A 17,581-nucleotide genomic window follows, 5' to 3' on the forward strand; every position below is an offset into this window, starting at 1 on the left:
GCGGAGCCCGGGAGCTCCCCACGCTCGGCACCGCCAGGCCCTCTCCCTCCGCGCCCCGGCCGTCTTCGGCCAAACTCGCCCGGCGCCTCCCCTTGCCCGATCCTCCGCCCCCCGACTGCCGCGCGCTCCCTCCCTCGCGTCTCCTCCGGGCCCCTCTCTCCTCCGTTCCTCCGCGCTCCCTCCTTCTCCCTCTTCCTCCCTGCTCCCATCCCCCTCTCCCGTGCGCCCTCCCTCCGCCGTCCGCTTTCCTGTGCGAGTCGCCGGACGCGCCGCCCAGCCCGTCCGCCTGCCCGCTCGCCCGCAGCCCGGCGCCGGGCCGGGGCCTCGGGCCAGGACGCGTTTGTGGGCGGCTGGCCTCGGGGCGGGCTAGGGGCGCGCGGCACGAGCGGCGGGAGGGTCGGGGGTCGCGGGCCTAGCTGGGGCCGCGAGTGCGGGCGGAGGCGAGCGGCGCGGCGGGGGCGGGCGGCGCGTTCCGGGCGGGCGGGCGGGCGGGGAGTGCGAGAAGCCGATCGGGGCTGCGCGGGGAGCGAGGCATGGGGGCCGCCCTCTGGGGGGGCCGGGGCCGCCGCCGCCGCCGCCGCGGCAGCAGCGACTGAAGCCGCGCAGCGAGGAGGGGCGGGGAGTGGCCGCCGCCGTCCCCGGGAGGCGCCGGAGCCCGACTGCACTCGCAGCCAGCCAGCCGTCCCGAGCTGTTCGCAGGTAAGGTCTGCTGCCGCCCGCCCGGGCCGCCCCGTTTCAGCCCTCGGCTCCCTGCCCCCACCCCTGCCGGTCCCCCCCCCCTCCCGCCGCCGCCTCCATTTGTTATTTTCCCGGTCGCGTTCCCTCACTGCGGGCACAGCCGGGCCCGAGGCTGGGGGCTCAGGGGGTGGGGCCGCCCGGAGGAGGGACGCGGGCCCGGGAGTCGCGAGCTCGGGGGGGGGGGGATCTCGGGAGGAGGGCTGATGGGGCCGAGCGTCGCCAGGACCAGAGCCTAAAGGGGAGGAACGCCGAGGTGGAGACTTGGCGGAGGTAAAACGGGGGATGCTGTGCGGGTGGTTCGCGGAGAAGGCAGGACGGATCGGAGAGATGGCTGCGAGGTGGGGCGTGAAGGCTCCAGAAGCCCCACAGGCCCAGAACCCGGGTTCCAGAACCCAGGATTGCGGGTATTAGAAACCGAAGGGAACTGGGAACCGGGAAAGGGGTGTGGTGGATGGTAAGAACAGGATTGTTGCTGCCGAGGGGGGGGGGGGGGGATTGAACCTGGGGGAATGGAGAAGGACCAAGAGAGGAAGCCTGGTGTGGAAATGGGAAGGCCGTATCTTTTGTGACTCAGTTTTCTTTTCCCCACTCTAGGTCACCTCTGACCCTGTTTTCCTAATCCCAGACCTAGTTACTTCGTGAAGGGGGCACTGAGGCTTGGCAGTGTGAGTCTCCCAACACTAATAAGAAAGGCAGGAATACAGAAGGGAGAATTAGAAAGGTTGGGAGGTTGGGAAAGAAGAGAGAATTGGGCAATCTTGTAGGCATTCCAAGGAATTGTGACCTCCACCCTCATCCCCTCAGCATTGGCTGCTCCACAGCTGGGCTCTATCTGGGAGGCCTTCGTTACTGCTTTGATCTCGGAGGGCTCCCTTTGTGCCTAGGGCAGGTTACCCTAAAGCTCCCTTCCCAGAGGATACTGTAAGAAGGTCGGAGTTGCTTTGGCAACTGAGGTGGTAATAGTGGCTGCCAGATGGACCCCTGGGATGGTCTCTGGAGGGGCCCTTTTTTTCACCCATTTTGTTGCCATGGCTGTGATCCAGTGGGAAGTTCTATAGGTGGGGGTTCAGTACATAGATCAGGCCTCAGCCTGTAGCTATGTCCTATGGGCTCTTGGGAGGGGTTCTGGGAGATGGTTCTGGTTTTGCCCCAAGTAGGGGTTTCCTGAGGAGGTACACCCTTTCTCTCCCAGTGATCTGCTGGAACAGGTAGCACTGTTGCCTGCAGGTCATTCTTGCAAGCCTCTACCTGGGTATGGTGGGAAGACGAATATACTGTTGTTCAAACTATATGGTCTTGGGCTGAGGGTAGCTCAGTGGTATGTTAGTTCCTAATATACATACAGAGGCTCTGGGTTTGAGCTCCAGAAATAAACAGAATAAAAAACCAAGTTCTATCATCCTGGGCAATGTCTTCTGGCCTCTTCCACCCTTATGTTTTATAAGTGGTTTACTCTTCACACGATTTTACTTTCTTGAAGCCCTCTTTGGATCTCTTTCCTCTTTGTCAGTTCCCAGGGTGACCTCCTTCATTCAACCAATCTTTGACCTTTTACTTTCCTGAACTTACAGAAATGGCATGGCTCTCCATGCCTGTCTCAGGTGAATGCGGCTCAGGGGAGAGGGCTATGGCACAGCCTGGAGCAGAACAGGATGCTCTGGAATGGAGCTGGGAGACCAGGGTGTTCTCCTGCTGTGTCTCTGTGACCTTGGGCAAGTCACTTCTCTTGTCTTTGAGCTCCACCTGTCTGATGAAATGGCCTCTGTGACTCCTTCAGCAGTCCTGGGTTCTAACAAGACTTAGGCTACCACATTGTTAGCTGATGGTTGGTCTGTGCTTCGTGGATATCTTGGTTATTTTCAAGTGATTGTCAGGCAGGCAGGTCTGGAATGATGGAACCTACTCAGTGACCCTGAAAAAAATATACTCTGTAAGCTCTTCCCAGGGAGCCTGTGATGTGGTCATTTTCTGACATTCTTGTATTATTTGTTCCTTAATTTCTTTCTTTGAAAAAAATTTTTAATTGCATTTATCTATTTTGTGTGTGTGTGCCCTGGTGTACATGTGGAGGTCAAAGGGTAACTTGGTGTTGAGTTGATTCTCTTCTTCCGCCATGTGAGCCTCATGGTTTGATTCAGGTCATTGGTTTGGTAGTAATCTATGTTTTTGGTTTTTGAAATGGTCTTCTATTCTGCAGCCCAAACTGGCTTGACTTGACTTGAACTCACTCAGTACAAGAGATGACCTTGAACTTGTGATCTCCTCTCAGGTACCTCTGAGATTGCAGGCATGAGCCACACCCTGTTTTATGTGGTGTTGGAATCTAACCCAGGGCTTCTTGCATGCTAGCCCAGCACTCTGCACACTGATCTGCATTCCTAGTCCCTCTCCTTCTCTCTCGTGTGCGTACTGAGGGAATTTTGATTTCTGTTTCCTTGCCTGCTGAGTTTGGTCTCCCATGCTTTCCTTTTGCAGTAGGGAAATGGCAGTAGATGGGTGGTGTTGTCCATGGTAGATGCCCTGTAGGTGTTAGCAACGGCCTTCTAGGCAGGATGGAGTGCCGCTTGGTCAGTTGGTGTTAGAATACCACCCAAGTCCAGACTTAACTGTGATCTGACCTCAGTCTCAACTCCACCCCCCCTCTGCCACTCCTCATCCAGGAAATTACTGCCCCGTTGATGCCGTTTTTTCTCTTCCAAACCTACTCATTGCAAATTTTATCAGATTTCAGCTGATTAAAAAGGTAAGAAAGGCACACAGTGATTGCTCTGTTCTCCAAGGAACTTTAGTATAGTTTTTGACCTTTTGGATCCTTTAGGAATCAAACTGACTTGGTAAACCAGTCCTGTGATGGGAGGAAGTGGGCGCCCTGTTTGGGGAGGGCGGCAGATGCAGCCATAGGTAGTGTTCTTTCTTGTCATTGCTGCCTTGTTGTCTGCTCCTCCTCGGTTCGGTTCTGTTCTTGGACATTTGTTTATCCACCCTCCTTCTCTTTTCCCATTTGTAGTTTTATTTTTTTGAGACAGGGTTTCATGAAACTGGCTGACCTTGAACTTGCTATTTGCTGAGTGTGGATGGTCCTCCTGCCCTCACCTCCTAAGTGACGGAATTACAGATGTTGTCCCCATGCCTGGTAATGCATAGTATTTTAAAACCAACTCACAAAACAACTTTTAAAAATGTGGCTATAGCTGTAGTTGAAGTAAACTGGTTTACTGGGCAAACATCAGTTGAAACTTTAGACTTGAGGCTCAGTCCCATCTATTTTGTGCCCCTTTAGTGTAAGTTATTAAGTTCCCTGGAAATGTTAGACTTACTTGTTCCTCATTGCCTGCCTCAGTATGGTTCAGTAGGGTTGGGCAAAAGCAATTACTCTGTATTCCGCAGAGAACTGCACTTTCCAGCTCAGAGTGGATGGGTAAATGTAGTCTATTTTCACCTGGGTTAATATCAGCTGATTCAAAGGACCTGCCGAGCGTGGGGTATACCTGTACTTGAGACCCTCCCTCAAATCAAAACAATAACCAGATGGACCTGCTGACATTCACTTGGTTTAAAGGTCATTGACAATATTACACTTGCCTGGATGAGCTGCTCACTTACAAACTGGAATGGAAGACTCCTGGGTTTAGTTTAAGGCTGGTACAAAGAGCATAGTGAGACAGTCTCAGATAAGAAACACAGACCCTATATGTGTGTGCACACGACATCAGTGGAAAATATAGAAAGGAAAACTATGACCACAACAGTTTTTGCTCTTAAAATATCTTAATAGGCTGGGCGTAGTGGTACACACTTTTAATCTTAGCATTCAGGAAGTAGAAGCAAGCCGATCCCTGTGAGGGGTTCAAAGCCAGCCTGGTCTACATAGTGAGCTCCAGGACAGCCAGGGCTCCACAGAGAGACCTTGTCTTGAAAAACTAAAACAACAACCATAGAGAAACAGACAAGAGAAAAGGTCGGGAGAGATGGCTCAGTGGTTTAGAGCACTTGTGGACTTGTGACTCGTGCAGAGGACCCAGGTTTTATTCTCAGCCCCCACATGATAGCTCACACCCATACTACCTCTAGTTCCGGGGTATCTGCTGCCCTCTTCCAACCTTCCCAGGGACCAGGCACATACATGGTACACATCCATTCAAGCAAAACATTCATACATAGCAAATTAAATTTTAAAAAATTATGGATGGTTTTATGGCGTGGTTGCCTCTTAGCAAGAAACATAAACAAGTAGTGGGGCTCGAAATAAAAGGGCAAATCCAGTGTACTTGCCTGGCGTGCTTGAGGCCTTGGGTTCAGTGCACCAGCACCCGGGGAGTGAAGACTGGAAGATCAGAAATTGAAGTACAGATAAAAATGTCTGGCTGGATACATGGGTAGATGGCGATATCCATGTCTGTATAACTCCATACAGGCAGGAAGGCTGCCCATGCCAAGTGAGAAGCAGACTTGATTTTGTAAGTCTGTATTGGATGTTCACTGACATTTTGTCTTTTTGTGGTAGCAAAGTCTTTGGAGGGGGCTGGAGAGATGGCTCAGCTGTTAAGAGCTCTTCTAGAGGTCCTGGGTTCAATTCCCAGCACCCACATGGAAGTTAACAACTGTCTGTACTGACAGTTTCAGGGGACCCGACACCCTCACACAGACATGAATGCAGAGAGAACACCAATGTACATAAAATAAAATTTAAAAAAAAAAATTTGAGCCGGGTGGTGGTGGCACACGCCTTTAATCCCAGCACTCGGGAGGCAGAGGCAGGCGGATCTCTGAGTTCGAGGCCAGCCTGGTCTACAAGAGCTAGTTCCAGGACAGGCTCTAGAAACTACAGGGAAACCCTGTCTCGAAAAACAACAACAACAAATTTGAGTTGGGCTGGAGAGATGGCTCACTGAGTAGAAGCACTCACCACAAACCTTGACTCCTGGGTTTGATCCCTGGCTCCCACATGGTGAGAAGGGAGAACTAACAGGTTGCCCTCACATGTGCACACCCCTCCCCTCAGCTAGTCAGTGTATTTTGAGTCTGGTTACTGTGAAAGCTTTGACTTTTCTTTTGAGCCCAGGAAACCCCAACGCAGCCATCCCTTTGATTCCTGGGGGCTTTGTTTCGGTATCCTCCAGAGACACCAACATCAACACATACTCAAGTACCTTGTATGGAATGATGCTGTGTCTGTTTATATCTGCACACATTCTCCCGTGCTTTTAAAGTCACCCGCAGATTGTGCAGTAACCAATACCATGTGAATCCTTGATAACGTGTACCTGTTCAAAGCCACGCAAAGGAGGTAGACAGTGGCTGAGCAGTGAAAGCTGGAAGGACCGAGGACTTGTGGAAAGGTGGCCGCTACTGCAGGCTGTGTCCGCACATCATTTTTGTAGACTGAGCCTGGGGTGGCAATGTAACAAATTTGAATTTTGTTTGAAACTTTCTGGGAATTTTTCCTCCCAAATATTGTCAGTTTACGTTGGCTGACTCTCTGGACAGAAACCCTGTGAGCAGAAAAGGCCACTACTAGAGGATGGATCCTAGAATGTTCTGAAGTTTTGAAGATACCTTGATTTGGGGTTGAGGCTGATGAGACTGTGCTGCTCAGTATTGTAGAATGGGACATTCGTCTACATTGTCTGATGTGAATCAAGATTGCTATCTGAGCAACTGATGTAGGCTTCTTAGAATTCTTTCCACCTTCTGAGGAGAGTTTAGAGGAGCGGGCGAGCGAGTGTGGCCTTTGAAGTCAGATTGCAGAGGGCTTGGTTCGTCCCTGTGGAAGGTGGGGCAGGCTGCAGTCAGTCAGTCTCTGAGCCTCAATCCCCTTACCTATTAGTCCCCATTTAGAGTGCGCTGGAGATGCGACAGGAAATCGTATGTAATGTGCTTGACACAAAGAAGATACTCAGTAAACTGACACTTCCGCCTCCTTTCTTTATGCTGCTTTTGAATTTGTAAGGCTCTAGAATTAAAGAGTGGAATTTTTTTCTGCTGTTGTTTTGTTTCTTGAGACAGGATTTTGTTGTCTTGTTCAGGCTGGTCTTGAACATGTGATACTCATACCTTCCCCATACCTGGTTACAGATTCTCTTTAGGACTTGTGAAGGGTAAAATCCTGCTGTGTTAGGGTGGGTTCATAGGTACACCTGAATTTTCTGCCTTCCCTAGAGGTGAAAGAAATTATATTGTGAGTCTCCATCACTTAGCTGATGCAGCCTATGGAGCGAGCTGCAGTCTCTCGTGCCTGTGCCTCCTGACCCTAAGGCTTAGGACTCTGCTTCTTTCTCAGACCCCTGCTGTTTCTGCTATAACATGGAGATGCTGATGGTTTTTCCTAACAGGTTTCACAGAGAACACCCTGCGAGTACCACGTGCCTACAACTGCTCCCAGCTTCCCAAACCACAGCTGTGGGGAGCTTGGGGTACAGCATACGAGATTCTGTATTAAGCTGCCCAGGCAGAGGAGAATGGGGTCTCCACAGCCTGAAGAATGAAGACACGACAGAATAAAGACTCAGTGAGTAGAAGCTCTAGTGAGCAGTTTGACAGGTCAAGGGCAGGAGCAGGGAAGCTAGGGGGAGGGGCCTAAAGTGGAGACCAGATACAATGTATAGACTAAAGTGGAGAGCAGAAACAATGTATAGCCTCAAGTCAGGTGCAGTGTAACACACTACCCACTACGTGAAGCTAGGAGGAGGGGGCCTAAAGTGGAGAGCAGAAACAATGTATAGATTAAAGTGGAGAGCAGAAACAATGTATAGATTAAAGTGGAGAGCAGAAACAATGTATAGACTAAAGTTAGGTGCAGTGGAACACACTACCCACTACCGGACTCCATCCTGCTCACAGATGTCAATGAGGAGTGGACGGAAGAAAGAGGCCCCCGGGCCCCGGGAAGAGCTGAGATCAAGGGGCCGGGCCTCCCCTGGAGGGGTCAGCACATCCAGCAGTGATGGCAAAGCTGAGAAGTCCAGGCAGACTGCGAAGGTATTCCTCCTCTGGCCCCCACAGATGCCACAGCACTACAGCTGAAGGGGCATTGGGGGAGGGTTAGGTCTAGCAGAGAGTAACTCTGGTGGGGGCTTAAGAGAAGACAAGTGTGCTCTTCCTCACAGAAGGCGCGAGTAGAGGAGACCTCTACCCCAAAGGTCAGCAAGCAGGGCCGCAGTGAGGAGATCTCAGAGAGCGAAAGTGAGGAGACCAGTGCACCCAAAAAGACCAAAACTGAGGTGAGAGACCCGGTGCCTACTGTGACTTGTTTCTGACTGTTTTTTCTCTAGGTGTCTTTTGTGCACCACACCTACTTTGTTCTCTGCTCAGATAGAAAAGTCCCGTTTGTTGCTTATTTGGAGTGATCCTGTCTATAATATGGTAGGCTTTAGTTAGAACAGTAGGTGACAGGGCAGGGCCAAAGGGACTGGAGGGTAGGGAAGGGTATCACAGCTTCCTTTGTGGAAGGGACAAGTTATTAGGATACAGAAATGGGGCTGGTAATGCGGTTCACTTGGTAGAGTGAGTGCCTAGTACATAGTGCTGAGACCAAGCACTTAATAGCTGGGCCTGACTGTGCACATCTCTGACTCTAGCTTTCAGAGGCAGTAAGATAAAAATTCAAGGTCAGCCTGGCAGTAGTGGCACATAGTTTTAATCCCATCACTTGGGAGGCAGAGGCAGGTGTATTTCTGTGAGTTCTAAGCCAGCCTGGTCCACAAAACTAGTTCTAGGACAGCGAGCGCTACACAGAGAACCCTGTCTCAGAAATAAGCAAAAATTTCAAGGTCATCCTGTGCTATTGGTGGGTTGGAGGTCAGCCTGGGCTATATGAAACCCTGTCTTTAAAAAAGCAAGTAAGGAAGGAAAAAAAAAAAAAACAAAAGGAAACCAAGCATTGGGGGATAGCTAAAGGAGACCAGAGATGAGCATAGGGTACACAAGAGATGGCAAGAAGGGTCTGCAGTCAGTCGTGAATCCTGGGAAAGCAGGAAAGGAAGGGAGGAAAATCGAGCCCTCTTCCCCGACAGCAGGAGCTCCCTCGACCACAGTCTCCCTCGGATCTGGACAGTTTGGATGGGCGCAGCATTAATGATGATGGCAGCAGTGACCCTAGGGACATAGATCAGGATAACCGAAGCACATCTCCCAGCATCTACAGCCCTGGAAGTGTGGAGAACGACTCCGACTCATCTTCCGGCCTGTCTCAGGGCCCGGCCCGCCCCTACCACCCACCTCCACTCTTTCCTCCTTCCCCTCCACCACCAGACAGCACTCCCCGACAGCCAGAGCCTGGCTTTGAACCCCATCCTTCTGTGACACCTACTGGATATCATGCTCCAATGGAGCCACCCACATCTCGATTATTCCAGGGCCCGCCTCCTGGAGCCCCTCCCCCACACCCACAGCTCTACCCTGGGAATGCTGGTGGAGGTGTTTTATCTGGGCCCCCCATGGGTCCCAAAGGGGGAGCAGCTGCCTCTTCAGTGGGTACCCCTAGTGGAGGCAAGCAGCACCCCCCACCCACCACCCCAATTCCAATATCAAGCTCCGGGGCCAGTGGTGCCCCCCCAACAAAGCCACCTAATGCTCCAGTGGGTGGTGGGAACTTACCTTCTGCTCCACCATCAGCTACTTTCCCCCACGTGACCCCAAACCTGCCTCCTCCACCTGCCCTAAGACCCCTCAACAATGCCTCTGCCTCTCCTCCTGGCATGGGGGCTCAGCCAATCCCTGGGCATCTGCCCTCTCCTCATGCCATGGGTCAGGGCATGAGTGGACTTCCTCCTGGCCCAGAGAAGGGTCCAACTCTGGCTCCCTCACCCCACCCTTTACCCCCAGCTTCTTCCTCCTCTGCCCCTGGGCCCCCAATGCGGTATCCATATTCATCCTCCAGTAGCTCTGCAGCAGCTTCTTCTAGTTCTTCCTCCTCCTCTGCCTCCCAGTACCCAGCTTCCCAAGCTCTGCCCAGTTATCCTCATTCCTTCCCTCCACCCACCAGTATGTCTGTCTCTAATCAGCCACCCAAGTATACCCAGCCTTCCCTCCCATCCCAGGCTGTGTGGAGTCAGGGTCCTCCACCTCCTCCTCCCTATGGCCGCCTCTTGGCCAACAACAACACCCATCCAGGCCCTTACCCTCCTGCTGGGGGCCAGTCCACAGCCCACCCACCAGCCCCTACACACCACCATCACCAGCAGCAGCAGCAGCAGCAACCACAGCAACAGCAACAACATCATCCTGGAAACTCCGGGCCCCCTCCACCCGGAGCATATCCTCACCCCCTAGAGAGCAGCAGCTCCCACCATGCACACCCTTACAACATGTCTCCCTCCCTGGGGTCTTTGAGGCCCTACCCACAGGGGCCAGCGCACCTGCCTCCACCTCATGGCCAGGTGTCCTATAGTCAAGCAGGTCCCAATGGCCCCCCAGTTTCCTCCTCTTCCAACGCTCCCGGCTCTTCCTCTCAAGCCTCCTACTCCTGCTCGCACCCCTCCTCATCCCAGGGTCCCCAAGGGGCATCCTACCCCTTCCCGCCCGGTCCTCCAGTCACTACTTCCTCAGCTACACTTTCTACTGTCATCGCTACCGTGGCTTCCTCGCCTGCAGGCTACAAGACAGCCTCACCACCCGGGCCCCCTCAGTACAGCAAGAGAGCCCCATCCCCAGGGTCCTATAAGACCGCCACCCCGCCTGGATACAAACCGGGGTCACCACCCTCCTTCAGAACAGGGACCCCACCTGGCTTTCGAGGCACCTCTCCGCCAGCAGGCCCAGGGACCTTTAAGCCAGGCTCACCCACTGTGGGGCCAGGGCCCCTGCCACCTGCGGGGCCTTCGAGTTTGTCATCTCTGCCTCCACCACCCGCGGCCCCAGCGACAGGGCCGCCCCTGACTGCCACGCAGATCAAACAGGAGCCAGCTGAAGAGTATGAAGCCCCCGAGAGTCCGGTGCCCCCGGCCCGAAGCCCCTCGCCCCCTCCCAAGGTGGTGGACGTGCCCAGCCACGCCAGCCAGTCAGCCAGGTGAGCAGCCGTGGGGTTGGGTGCAGGTGGGTCTGGAAGCGGAAGACGAAGGGACGACGGTCACCGTGCTATTGACATCAGGGACACACGCTGGTGGGGGCCGCTTTAGGGACATGGGTTGGAGGGTGCTGCCCTTGAGGCTCGGGCTCACAGCCCTGCGCCCGCCCGGTAGGTTCAATAAGCACCTGGACCGTGGCTTCAACTCGTGCGCGCGCAGCGACCTGTACTTCGTGCCGCTGGAGGGATCCAAGCTGGCCAAGAAGCGCGCGGACCTGGTGGAGAAAGTGCGGCGCGAGGCCGAGCAGCGTGCGCGCGAAGAAAAGGAGCGCGAGCGCGAACGGGAGCGCGAGAAGGAGCGCGAGCGCGAGAAAGAGCGCGAGCTGGAGCGCAGTGTGGTGAGTGCGTCACAAGGTGCGCCGCGCGCCTCTCCCGGTCCCGGGCTTCGCCACTCCGGTCGCTTCGCCACCTGGCGGAGGGGAGGAGCCACTGCAGCCCCGAAAGCTCAGGCTTCCAGGCAGGAGGAAAAGAAAGCTGGGAGTGGGGTGAGGCGTTTTGGCTTTCCTCCTCTGAGACAGTCGGGCGACGTGGGGCTGAGACTTCCCGGAACTTCAGTTCTGACCCCTCCTTTCTGTATCCTGCAGAAGCTGGCCCAGGAAGGCCGTGCTCCAGTGGAGTGCCCGTCTCTGGGTCCAGTGCCTCATCGGCCTCCCTTTGAGCCTGGCAGCGCTGTGGCTACAGTGCCCCCTTACCTGGGTCCTGATACTCCAGCCCTGCGCACTCTCAGTGAATACGCCCGACCTCACGTCATGTCTCCTGGCAATCGCAACCACCCATTCTATGTGCCCTTGGGGGCAGTGGACCCGGGGCTTCTGGGTTACAATGTCCCAGCCCTGTATAGCAGCGACCCAGCTGCCCGCGAAAGGGAGCGGGAAGCCCGTGAACGTGACCTCCGTGACCGGCTCAAGCCTGGCTTTGAGGTGAAGCCTAGTGAGCTGGAACCCCTACATGGGGTCCCCGGGCCAGGCCTGGATCCCTTCCCCCGACACGGGGGCCTGGCTCTACAGCCTGGGCCGCCTGGCCTGCATCCTTTCCCATTTCATCCGAGCCTGGGGCCTCTAGAGCGAGAACGGCTTGCGCTGGCAGCTGGGCCAGCCCTGCGTCCTGACATGTCTTATGCTGAGCGGCTGGCAGCTGAAAGGCAGCATGCAGAAAGGGTGGCAGCTCTGGGCAATGACCCTCTGGCCCGGCTGCAGATGCTCAACGTGACTCCCCATCACCACCAGCACTCCCACATCCATTCTCACCTTCACCTGCACCAGCAGGATGCCATTCATGCAGGTAAGACGCCCTCTGTCCTCGCTTTGAACTGTGGCTCTGCTGTACCCCATAACGTTCTTCCGTTCCTGCTGGTCAGGCACCAGTCACCCTCTCCCGAGATTACCGTTCTCATCTTTGCTGGACTTCCCGCCTACATTTCTCATGCCCTCTTCCTATTCCAGCTTTCTGCCCTTTATAACACAGAAAGCTCGAGCCTTTCTTTTGAAGGATCGCCTCTTCTCAGTCTTCATATTCTTTCTCTAAGCCCCTCACATGCCAGCGTTCTTGTTCCTCTGCATACAAATCTCGTTTGTTGCCAGCATCTCCTTCCCTTACATCTAAGGGTCTTCTGTGTTTCTGCCCATCTTCAGATTTAGAACCTTTTAGAGAAACCCATGTAAGCTTGGTTTTGGTGCCATAGACAATACTGAACTTTACTCAACTGTAGTGCTTATAGCCCAGAACACTGCCTGGTTGCCCTTAGACTCCTTCATTTTGAGTTGCTTGTTTCTTCTCGCCCTCATCCGTTCTCCCCCGTTAGAGCATTGATTGGTGTATTTAGTAAGTATACAACACAGCAGGCTTTGGGCATTCTCATACAGTGCCTTCTCATATTCATCCCGCCTCTTAAAATTTTTCCTGTCTCAGTTCTTGAACTCAAAAAATGACCAGTTTTCTAAAGGTATTCTTCATCCCTTCAGAGCAGTTCATTCTTTTCTTTCCTCCTCAATCCTCTCTGCTAACTGATCTGTCCTTAGTTACCCGGCTCTCTTACCAGCAGGTTCTTCTCTCCATCTCAGAGAGTCCCTAGCTCTTCCATTCAGCTCCGTTCTGCTTTGGATCCCTTGGGTCTGTCTTCACAGGCGAAATCCCTCCATCCCAATGCATGGTTGTCCCTAACCCTGCCTTCTGGTGACACCTTCCTTTCTCTGCCCTCCAGCCTCCGCCTCGGTGCACCCTCTCATTGACCCCCTGGCCTCAGGGTCTCACCTTACCCGGATCCCCTACCCAGCTGGGACCCTCCCTAATCCCCTTCTTCCTCACCCTCTGCACGAGAACGAAGTTCTTCGTCACCAGCTCTTTGGTAAGGATGGAGGTTGGGATGGAGAAGCTCACGTGAGGGAAGCCAGAACAGAGGGATTAGGGTGGCAGAGTGGGCCTGTAGAGTTTGGAGAGAGAGGTGAGGAGCTATGGTAGAAACAGAGGCTGAGGTTCTTCTAAAAGAGGCTCAGGTTCTAGGCCCAGGCAGAGAAGTTGGCACTTCTGGTTCAACTCCAGCCCTGGCCGATTGTAGGGTAGGTGGTGTCACTGTACAGCTTAGCCTTAGTTTCCTGTCTGTGACGTGGCTGACCGTCCCTATCCACCCATCACATACACCTGTCCTTTCTTCCCACAGCTGCCCCTTACCGGGATCTGCCAGCCTCCCTTTCTGCTCCCATGTCAGCAGCTCATCAGCTGCAGGCCATGCACGCCCAGTCAGCTGAGCTGCAGCGCTTGGCGCTGGAACAGCAGCAGTGGCTGCACGCCCATCACCCATTGCACAGCGTGCCACTGCCTGCCCAGGAGGACTACTACAGGTACTGCAGGTGGCTCCCTGAGCACAAGGGGAGGTGGGTATGGGTATACCAAGAGGATACCAGGCCCGTTGGAGGGGCCCCTCCTTTCTCAGTCTCATCTCTCTGATGCTTTGCCTCTCACTAGTCACCTGAAGAAGGAGAGTGACAAACCGCTGTAGAACCTGCGATCCAGAGAGCGCCCACTGCTCCTTCACCCAGACCTTGGAGGACTCCTTCACCCTTTTGCCGTACCCCCACCCCCCAGAGCCGAGGAGAGGGTGCTGCCCGCTAGCAGAGCTTCTGCAGCTGGGCAGAGGGAGGGAGGGAAGAAGGGACAGACAAGGTTAAGGCCCAGGGTTGTGTGCAGAGGTGGGAAGTGGCAAGGGTGGGGACAGAAAGTGCACAGTATCTTGGACCAGGTCCCTCTTCCTTATCCCCTGCTTTTCTTCTCCTCTATGCCCAATCCTTGGTGGCCACTGCTCCTCCCCTAACCCATTGGTGTGATTATTTCATCTGTTAGATGTGGCTGTTTTGCGTAGCATTGTGTGCTGCCCCTGCCCCATCCCCCTGTGTGCACCCCGCCTCGGCGATGTGTGCCCCTTGCCCGTCCCACATTAATAATTTATATATATAAATATCTATATGATGCTCTTTAAAAAACATCCTGACCAAAACCAACCAAACAAAAACATCCTCACAGTTCCCCAGGAATTTGTCTGTGACTTATTTTGGGGGGGTTGTGGGTCTGGTGGGGTGGGTAGGGCGGGAGGTCTGATTGTCTTAGGGGAAATGGGAAGAGATGTGGGGGGCTTGATCATGGATCCCCAGCCATGCTTATGAGGGTACCTCGCACTATTTCTCTGGTTTCTCCCAAGACTGGGAAGTTAAGGCAGCTGAGGCCTTTGAGAGTAAGAACGGGTCCACAGTGAGCTTGACCAACTCTAGAGACCTCCTCACACCTCAGCCGGATCCTTGTCACCGACCTAACCAGATCGCTCCAGAAACAGCTTCCATAGCCTAGCTTGATAAAGATTTTGAAACAGTTGAATTTGCATAACCTCAGTAGGCCAAGAAGATTTTTATTGCTGATTTTCTTAAAGATTTATTTTTTTTTATTATATGTATGGGTTCATGTCTGCGCCCATGAATGCAAGGGCCCAACAGAGGCCAGAAGACGATGTTGGATCCCCTGTAGCTTGAGTTACAGGCAACTGAGAATTGTCAGGAGGGTGACCCATCTTTGCAGCCCCTTTATTTTTAATGAGGCAAGGTCATGTAACCCAGGCTGCCCTTGAACTTGTGGCTCTCCTATCTCTCAGTTTCTGTGCTAGTATCACAAAAGTGCAGGACTATGCCCCGTAGGGCCTGACGTTCTGGATTACCCTTGCAATTTGAGGAGGGCATGGGTGACAAGAGCCTAGAAGGACAAGAATACATGGCATCGGGCCACATCGCCTACCACTACATAAGGCCAATTACATTGGCTTTCACTCCAAGCTTTTATTATTGCGAAGCCCTGCTTTTGCGCACAGCAACGAAGGAGCTGTGATTGGCTGTTCTTAGCCAATCATCGTTGAGTCATTTGCATAGCCCTCTACCAAACGGTCACAAACTCAAGAAACGACCGGTTTTAGTAGTCTTCTAGAATATTGTTTACCGAATTGGATAATAAAAGTGTGCTTTGCTATGTGTATACTGGTGGGGGTGGGAAAAATGGCACGCTGATCTCACCCTCACCGAAAGTGGAGTTCGTGCCTTTCCCAGGCTCGCTGCTAACGATGCTCTTGAGTGTTACAGCTCTTTTAGAATTTGTCTAGCAGGTTTTCTGGCTCTTGCCGGAAAGCCCCTCCCAATCTCATTGTAAATAAGAATAGCAACGGGCCTAGCTGCTTGGCTGGTGGGGTCTCTTCTCGCTGTGGTCCCCATTCCTCTAGGACTTCCGTGCGTGTGTGTTAGGTCCACGCTCGGAGACTTCCGCCGCGCGCTATTGCTTCCTTTCCGCCTCCGCTGTCCTGCAGCCGTGGTGGGAGGCGGCTGGCTGCTGGCTTCTCCGGATCTCTTCCGTGTTCCCATAGTCAAGTAGCGACTGGCGTTCTATGGCGTCCGCCTCGGCCCAGCCCGCGGCCTTGAGCGCAGAGCAGGCCAAGGGTGAGCCTGGTCCAGGCGTGGGCCGCCTTTAGGGGGAGGGCCTTACTACCCATTCCTTCTCCAAGTGGGGCCTTTGCCCATTAGGGCGAAGGGTTGGGAGGACGAGCTTATCGGGTTACTGATCTCGGTCCACTAATTCCCTGCCTCTTCCTTCCTCTGGGCTCGCCCGCCCTGCTCCGCGGACCTCTCTGGGATGCTTCGGTCTTGCAGTGGTCTTGGCGGAGGTGATCCAAGCGTTCTCGGCCCCAGAAAACGCCGTGCGCATGGACGAGGCTAGAGACAATGCATGCAACGATATGGGCAAGATGCTGCAGTTCGTGCTGCCAGTAGCCACACAGATCCAGCAGGAGGTTATTAAAGCCTATGGCTTCAGTTGCGACGGGGAAGGTGGGTCCCACATGGAATGGCGGTGGGATGGATTGGGGGTGGAACTCATGATCAGTGGCCCCCGAGTCGATCTCTTTCTCGCCACAGGGCGGCAGTCACATCAAACATTGGTACTCAGAGCTCAGGGCCTATCCTCAGCTCCTCCCCCCCCCCTTCACTCTCTAAATTTAAAGTACTGACTCTTGAACCCAAGGCCGTATGTTGAGCCAGCTCTCCACCTCTGACCTGTATCTGCTCAGCTGAGTCAGGAACTCACCAAGGTGTCCAGGCTGGCCTTCAACCAAAAGGCTTCTTTATCAGCCTTCTGTGTAGGTGGTATTGAGTAGGCTTGAGTCACCAGGCCTAGGTCTAACCTGAGCTCTTGTCTGCCTGACAACAGCTTCTGCAGTTCCTGCAAGGCGTTTTGGTTAATACGTTTGCTGTTGGGGATTGAGCTCTCTCTTCCCAAGAACATACATATGTTCATTGATTGATTTGGCCTAGCTAGCCAGGGACTGCTTGTAGAGCTAACATGGCTCACCTGAGAGTGAACGGTCTGTTTTAGGACTTTTTCTCTTCTTTCTTTCTTTCTTTCTTTCTTTCTTTCTTTCTTTCTTTCTTTCTTTCTTCCTTCCTTCCTTTTTTTTGTTTTTTTTTTTTTTTGAGACAGGGTTTCTCCTGGAACTAGCTCTTGTAGACCAGGCTGGTCTCGAACTCACAGAGAGCCGCCTGCCTCTGCCTCCCGAGTGCTGGGATTAAAGGTGTACGCTGTCACCACCCTACTCCCCTACTCTTTTTTTTTTTTTTTTTTTTTTTTTTTTTTTGAGACAGTTTCTCTGCATAGTCCTGGCTGATCTGGAATTTGCTTTGTAGACCAAGTTGGCCTTGAACTCAGAGAGCCACCTGCCTCTGCCTGTCAAGTACTGGCATTGAAGGCTTGTACCACCATGCCTGAGTGCTTTAGGACTTTTTCACATTGTATCCAGCTGTGCCTAGTGAAAACTGGGGTGGGGCTTGATGGAAGCCATGCAGGATGGGGGCGACCTGTCCTCCTTTGCCGATGGCTGCCTACTTGTGTCTACTATAGGTCGTCCCTTTCCCTGCCTTGGCACACTGGCCTCCAGCAGGCATCCTTCCTTGCTCCCTCTTGCAGGTGTCCTTAAGTTTGCCCGCCTAGTCAAGTCTTATGAAGCACAGGATCCTGAGATTGCCAGCCTGTCCGGCAAGTTAAAGGCCCTGTTCCTGCCACCCATGACACTGCCGCCCCATGGGCCAGCTTCCGGAAGCAGTGTGGCTGCCTCCTGAGATTTGTTCTTGCGCGGGTGCCACCGCCAGGGAAGACGACCTTGCTCTCCAGAGGATAATAAATGTGCTTGTGACTAAACCTTTGTGTCGGTTCTTTGTAGTCTTGGCTACCCCCACTTGTTGATTCCGACTGCCTCTGGCCTTT

The 17,581-nt window shown here is 53.6% G+C and overlaps 2 protein-coding genes and 1 non-coding gene across 12 annotated transcripts; all 3 read left to right on the forward strand.

The window, feature by feature from the left end:
- Positions 1–501: 501 nt before the first annotated feature.
- On the forward strand, positions 502–14,328 carry Atn1 (atrophin 1). Of its 8 annotated transcripts, XM_038319729.1 has the most exons (12): positions 502–699; positions 1,333–1,403; positions 3,399–3,871; positions 7,071–7,246; positions 7,579–7,716; positions 7,845–7,958; positions 8,751–10,744; positions 10,917–11,139; positions 11,386–12,082; positions 13,002–13,145; positions 13,458–13,638; positions 13,763–14,328. In XM_038319729.1, exons 4-12 carry the CDS (start codon positions 7,220–7,222, stop codon positions 13,794–13,796), a joined length of 3,552 nt encoding a protein of 1,183 aa, XP_038175657.1. In that variant the 5' UTR covers positions 502–699; positions 1,333–1,403; positions 3,399–3,871; positions 7,071–7,219; the 3' UTR covers positions 13,797–14,328. The 8 variants fall into 8 exon arrangements, with proteins under 8 accessions (XP_038175657.1, XP_038175656.1, XP_038175661.1 ...); XM_038319728.1 differs by lacking the exon at positions 3,399–3,871; XM_038319730.1 differs by lacking the exons at positions 502–699; positions 1,333–1,403 and having other exon boundaries at positions 3,464–3,481; positions 3,765–3,871.
- An 890-nt stretch (positions 14,329–15,218) lies between these two features.
- C2H12orf57 (chromosome 2 C12orf57 homolog) lies at positions 15,219–17,515 on the forward strand. 3 transcript variants are annotated; one of them, XM_038318514.1, is made up of 3 exons: positions 15,219–15,401; positions 15,976–16,152; positions 17,285–17,515. In XM_038318514.1, exons 2-3 carry the CDS (start codon positions 16,029–16,031, stop codon positions 17,434–17,436), a joined length of 276 nt encoding a protein of 91 aa, XP_038174442.1. In that variant the 5' UTR covers positions 15,219–15,401; positions 15,976–16,028; the 3' UTR covers positions 17,437–17,515. The 3 variants fall into 3 exon arrangements, with proteins under 3 accessions (XP_038174442.1, XP_038174443.1, XP_038174441.1); XM_038318515.1 differs by having other exon boundaries at positions 15,393–15,477; XM_038318513.1 differs by lacking the exon at positions 15,219–15,401 and adding an exon at positions 15,491–15,765.
- On the forward strand, positions 15,404–15,465 carry LOC119808555. The gene has a single exon (XR_005284481.1). It is a non-coding gene; the product is annotated as a U7 small nuclear RNA (small nuclear RNA).
- Positions 17,516–17,581: the final 66 nt, after the last annotated feature.

The sequence above is a fragment of the Arvicola amphibius genome, chromosome 2, assembly GCF_903992535.2.
Source record: "Arvicola amphibius chromosome 2, mArvAmp1.2, whole genome shotgun sequence".
Lineage (NCBI taxonomy): Eukaryota > Metazoa > Chordata > Mammalia > Rodentia > Cricetidae > Arvicola > Arvicola amphibius.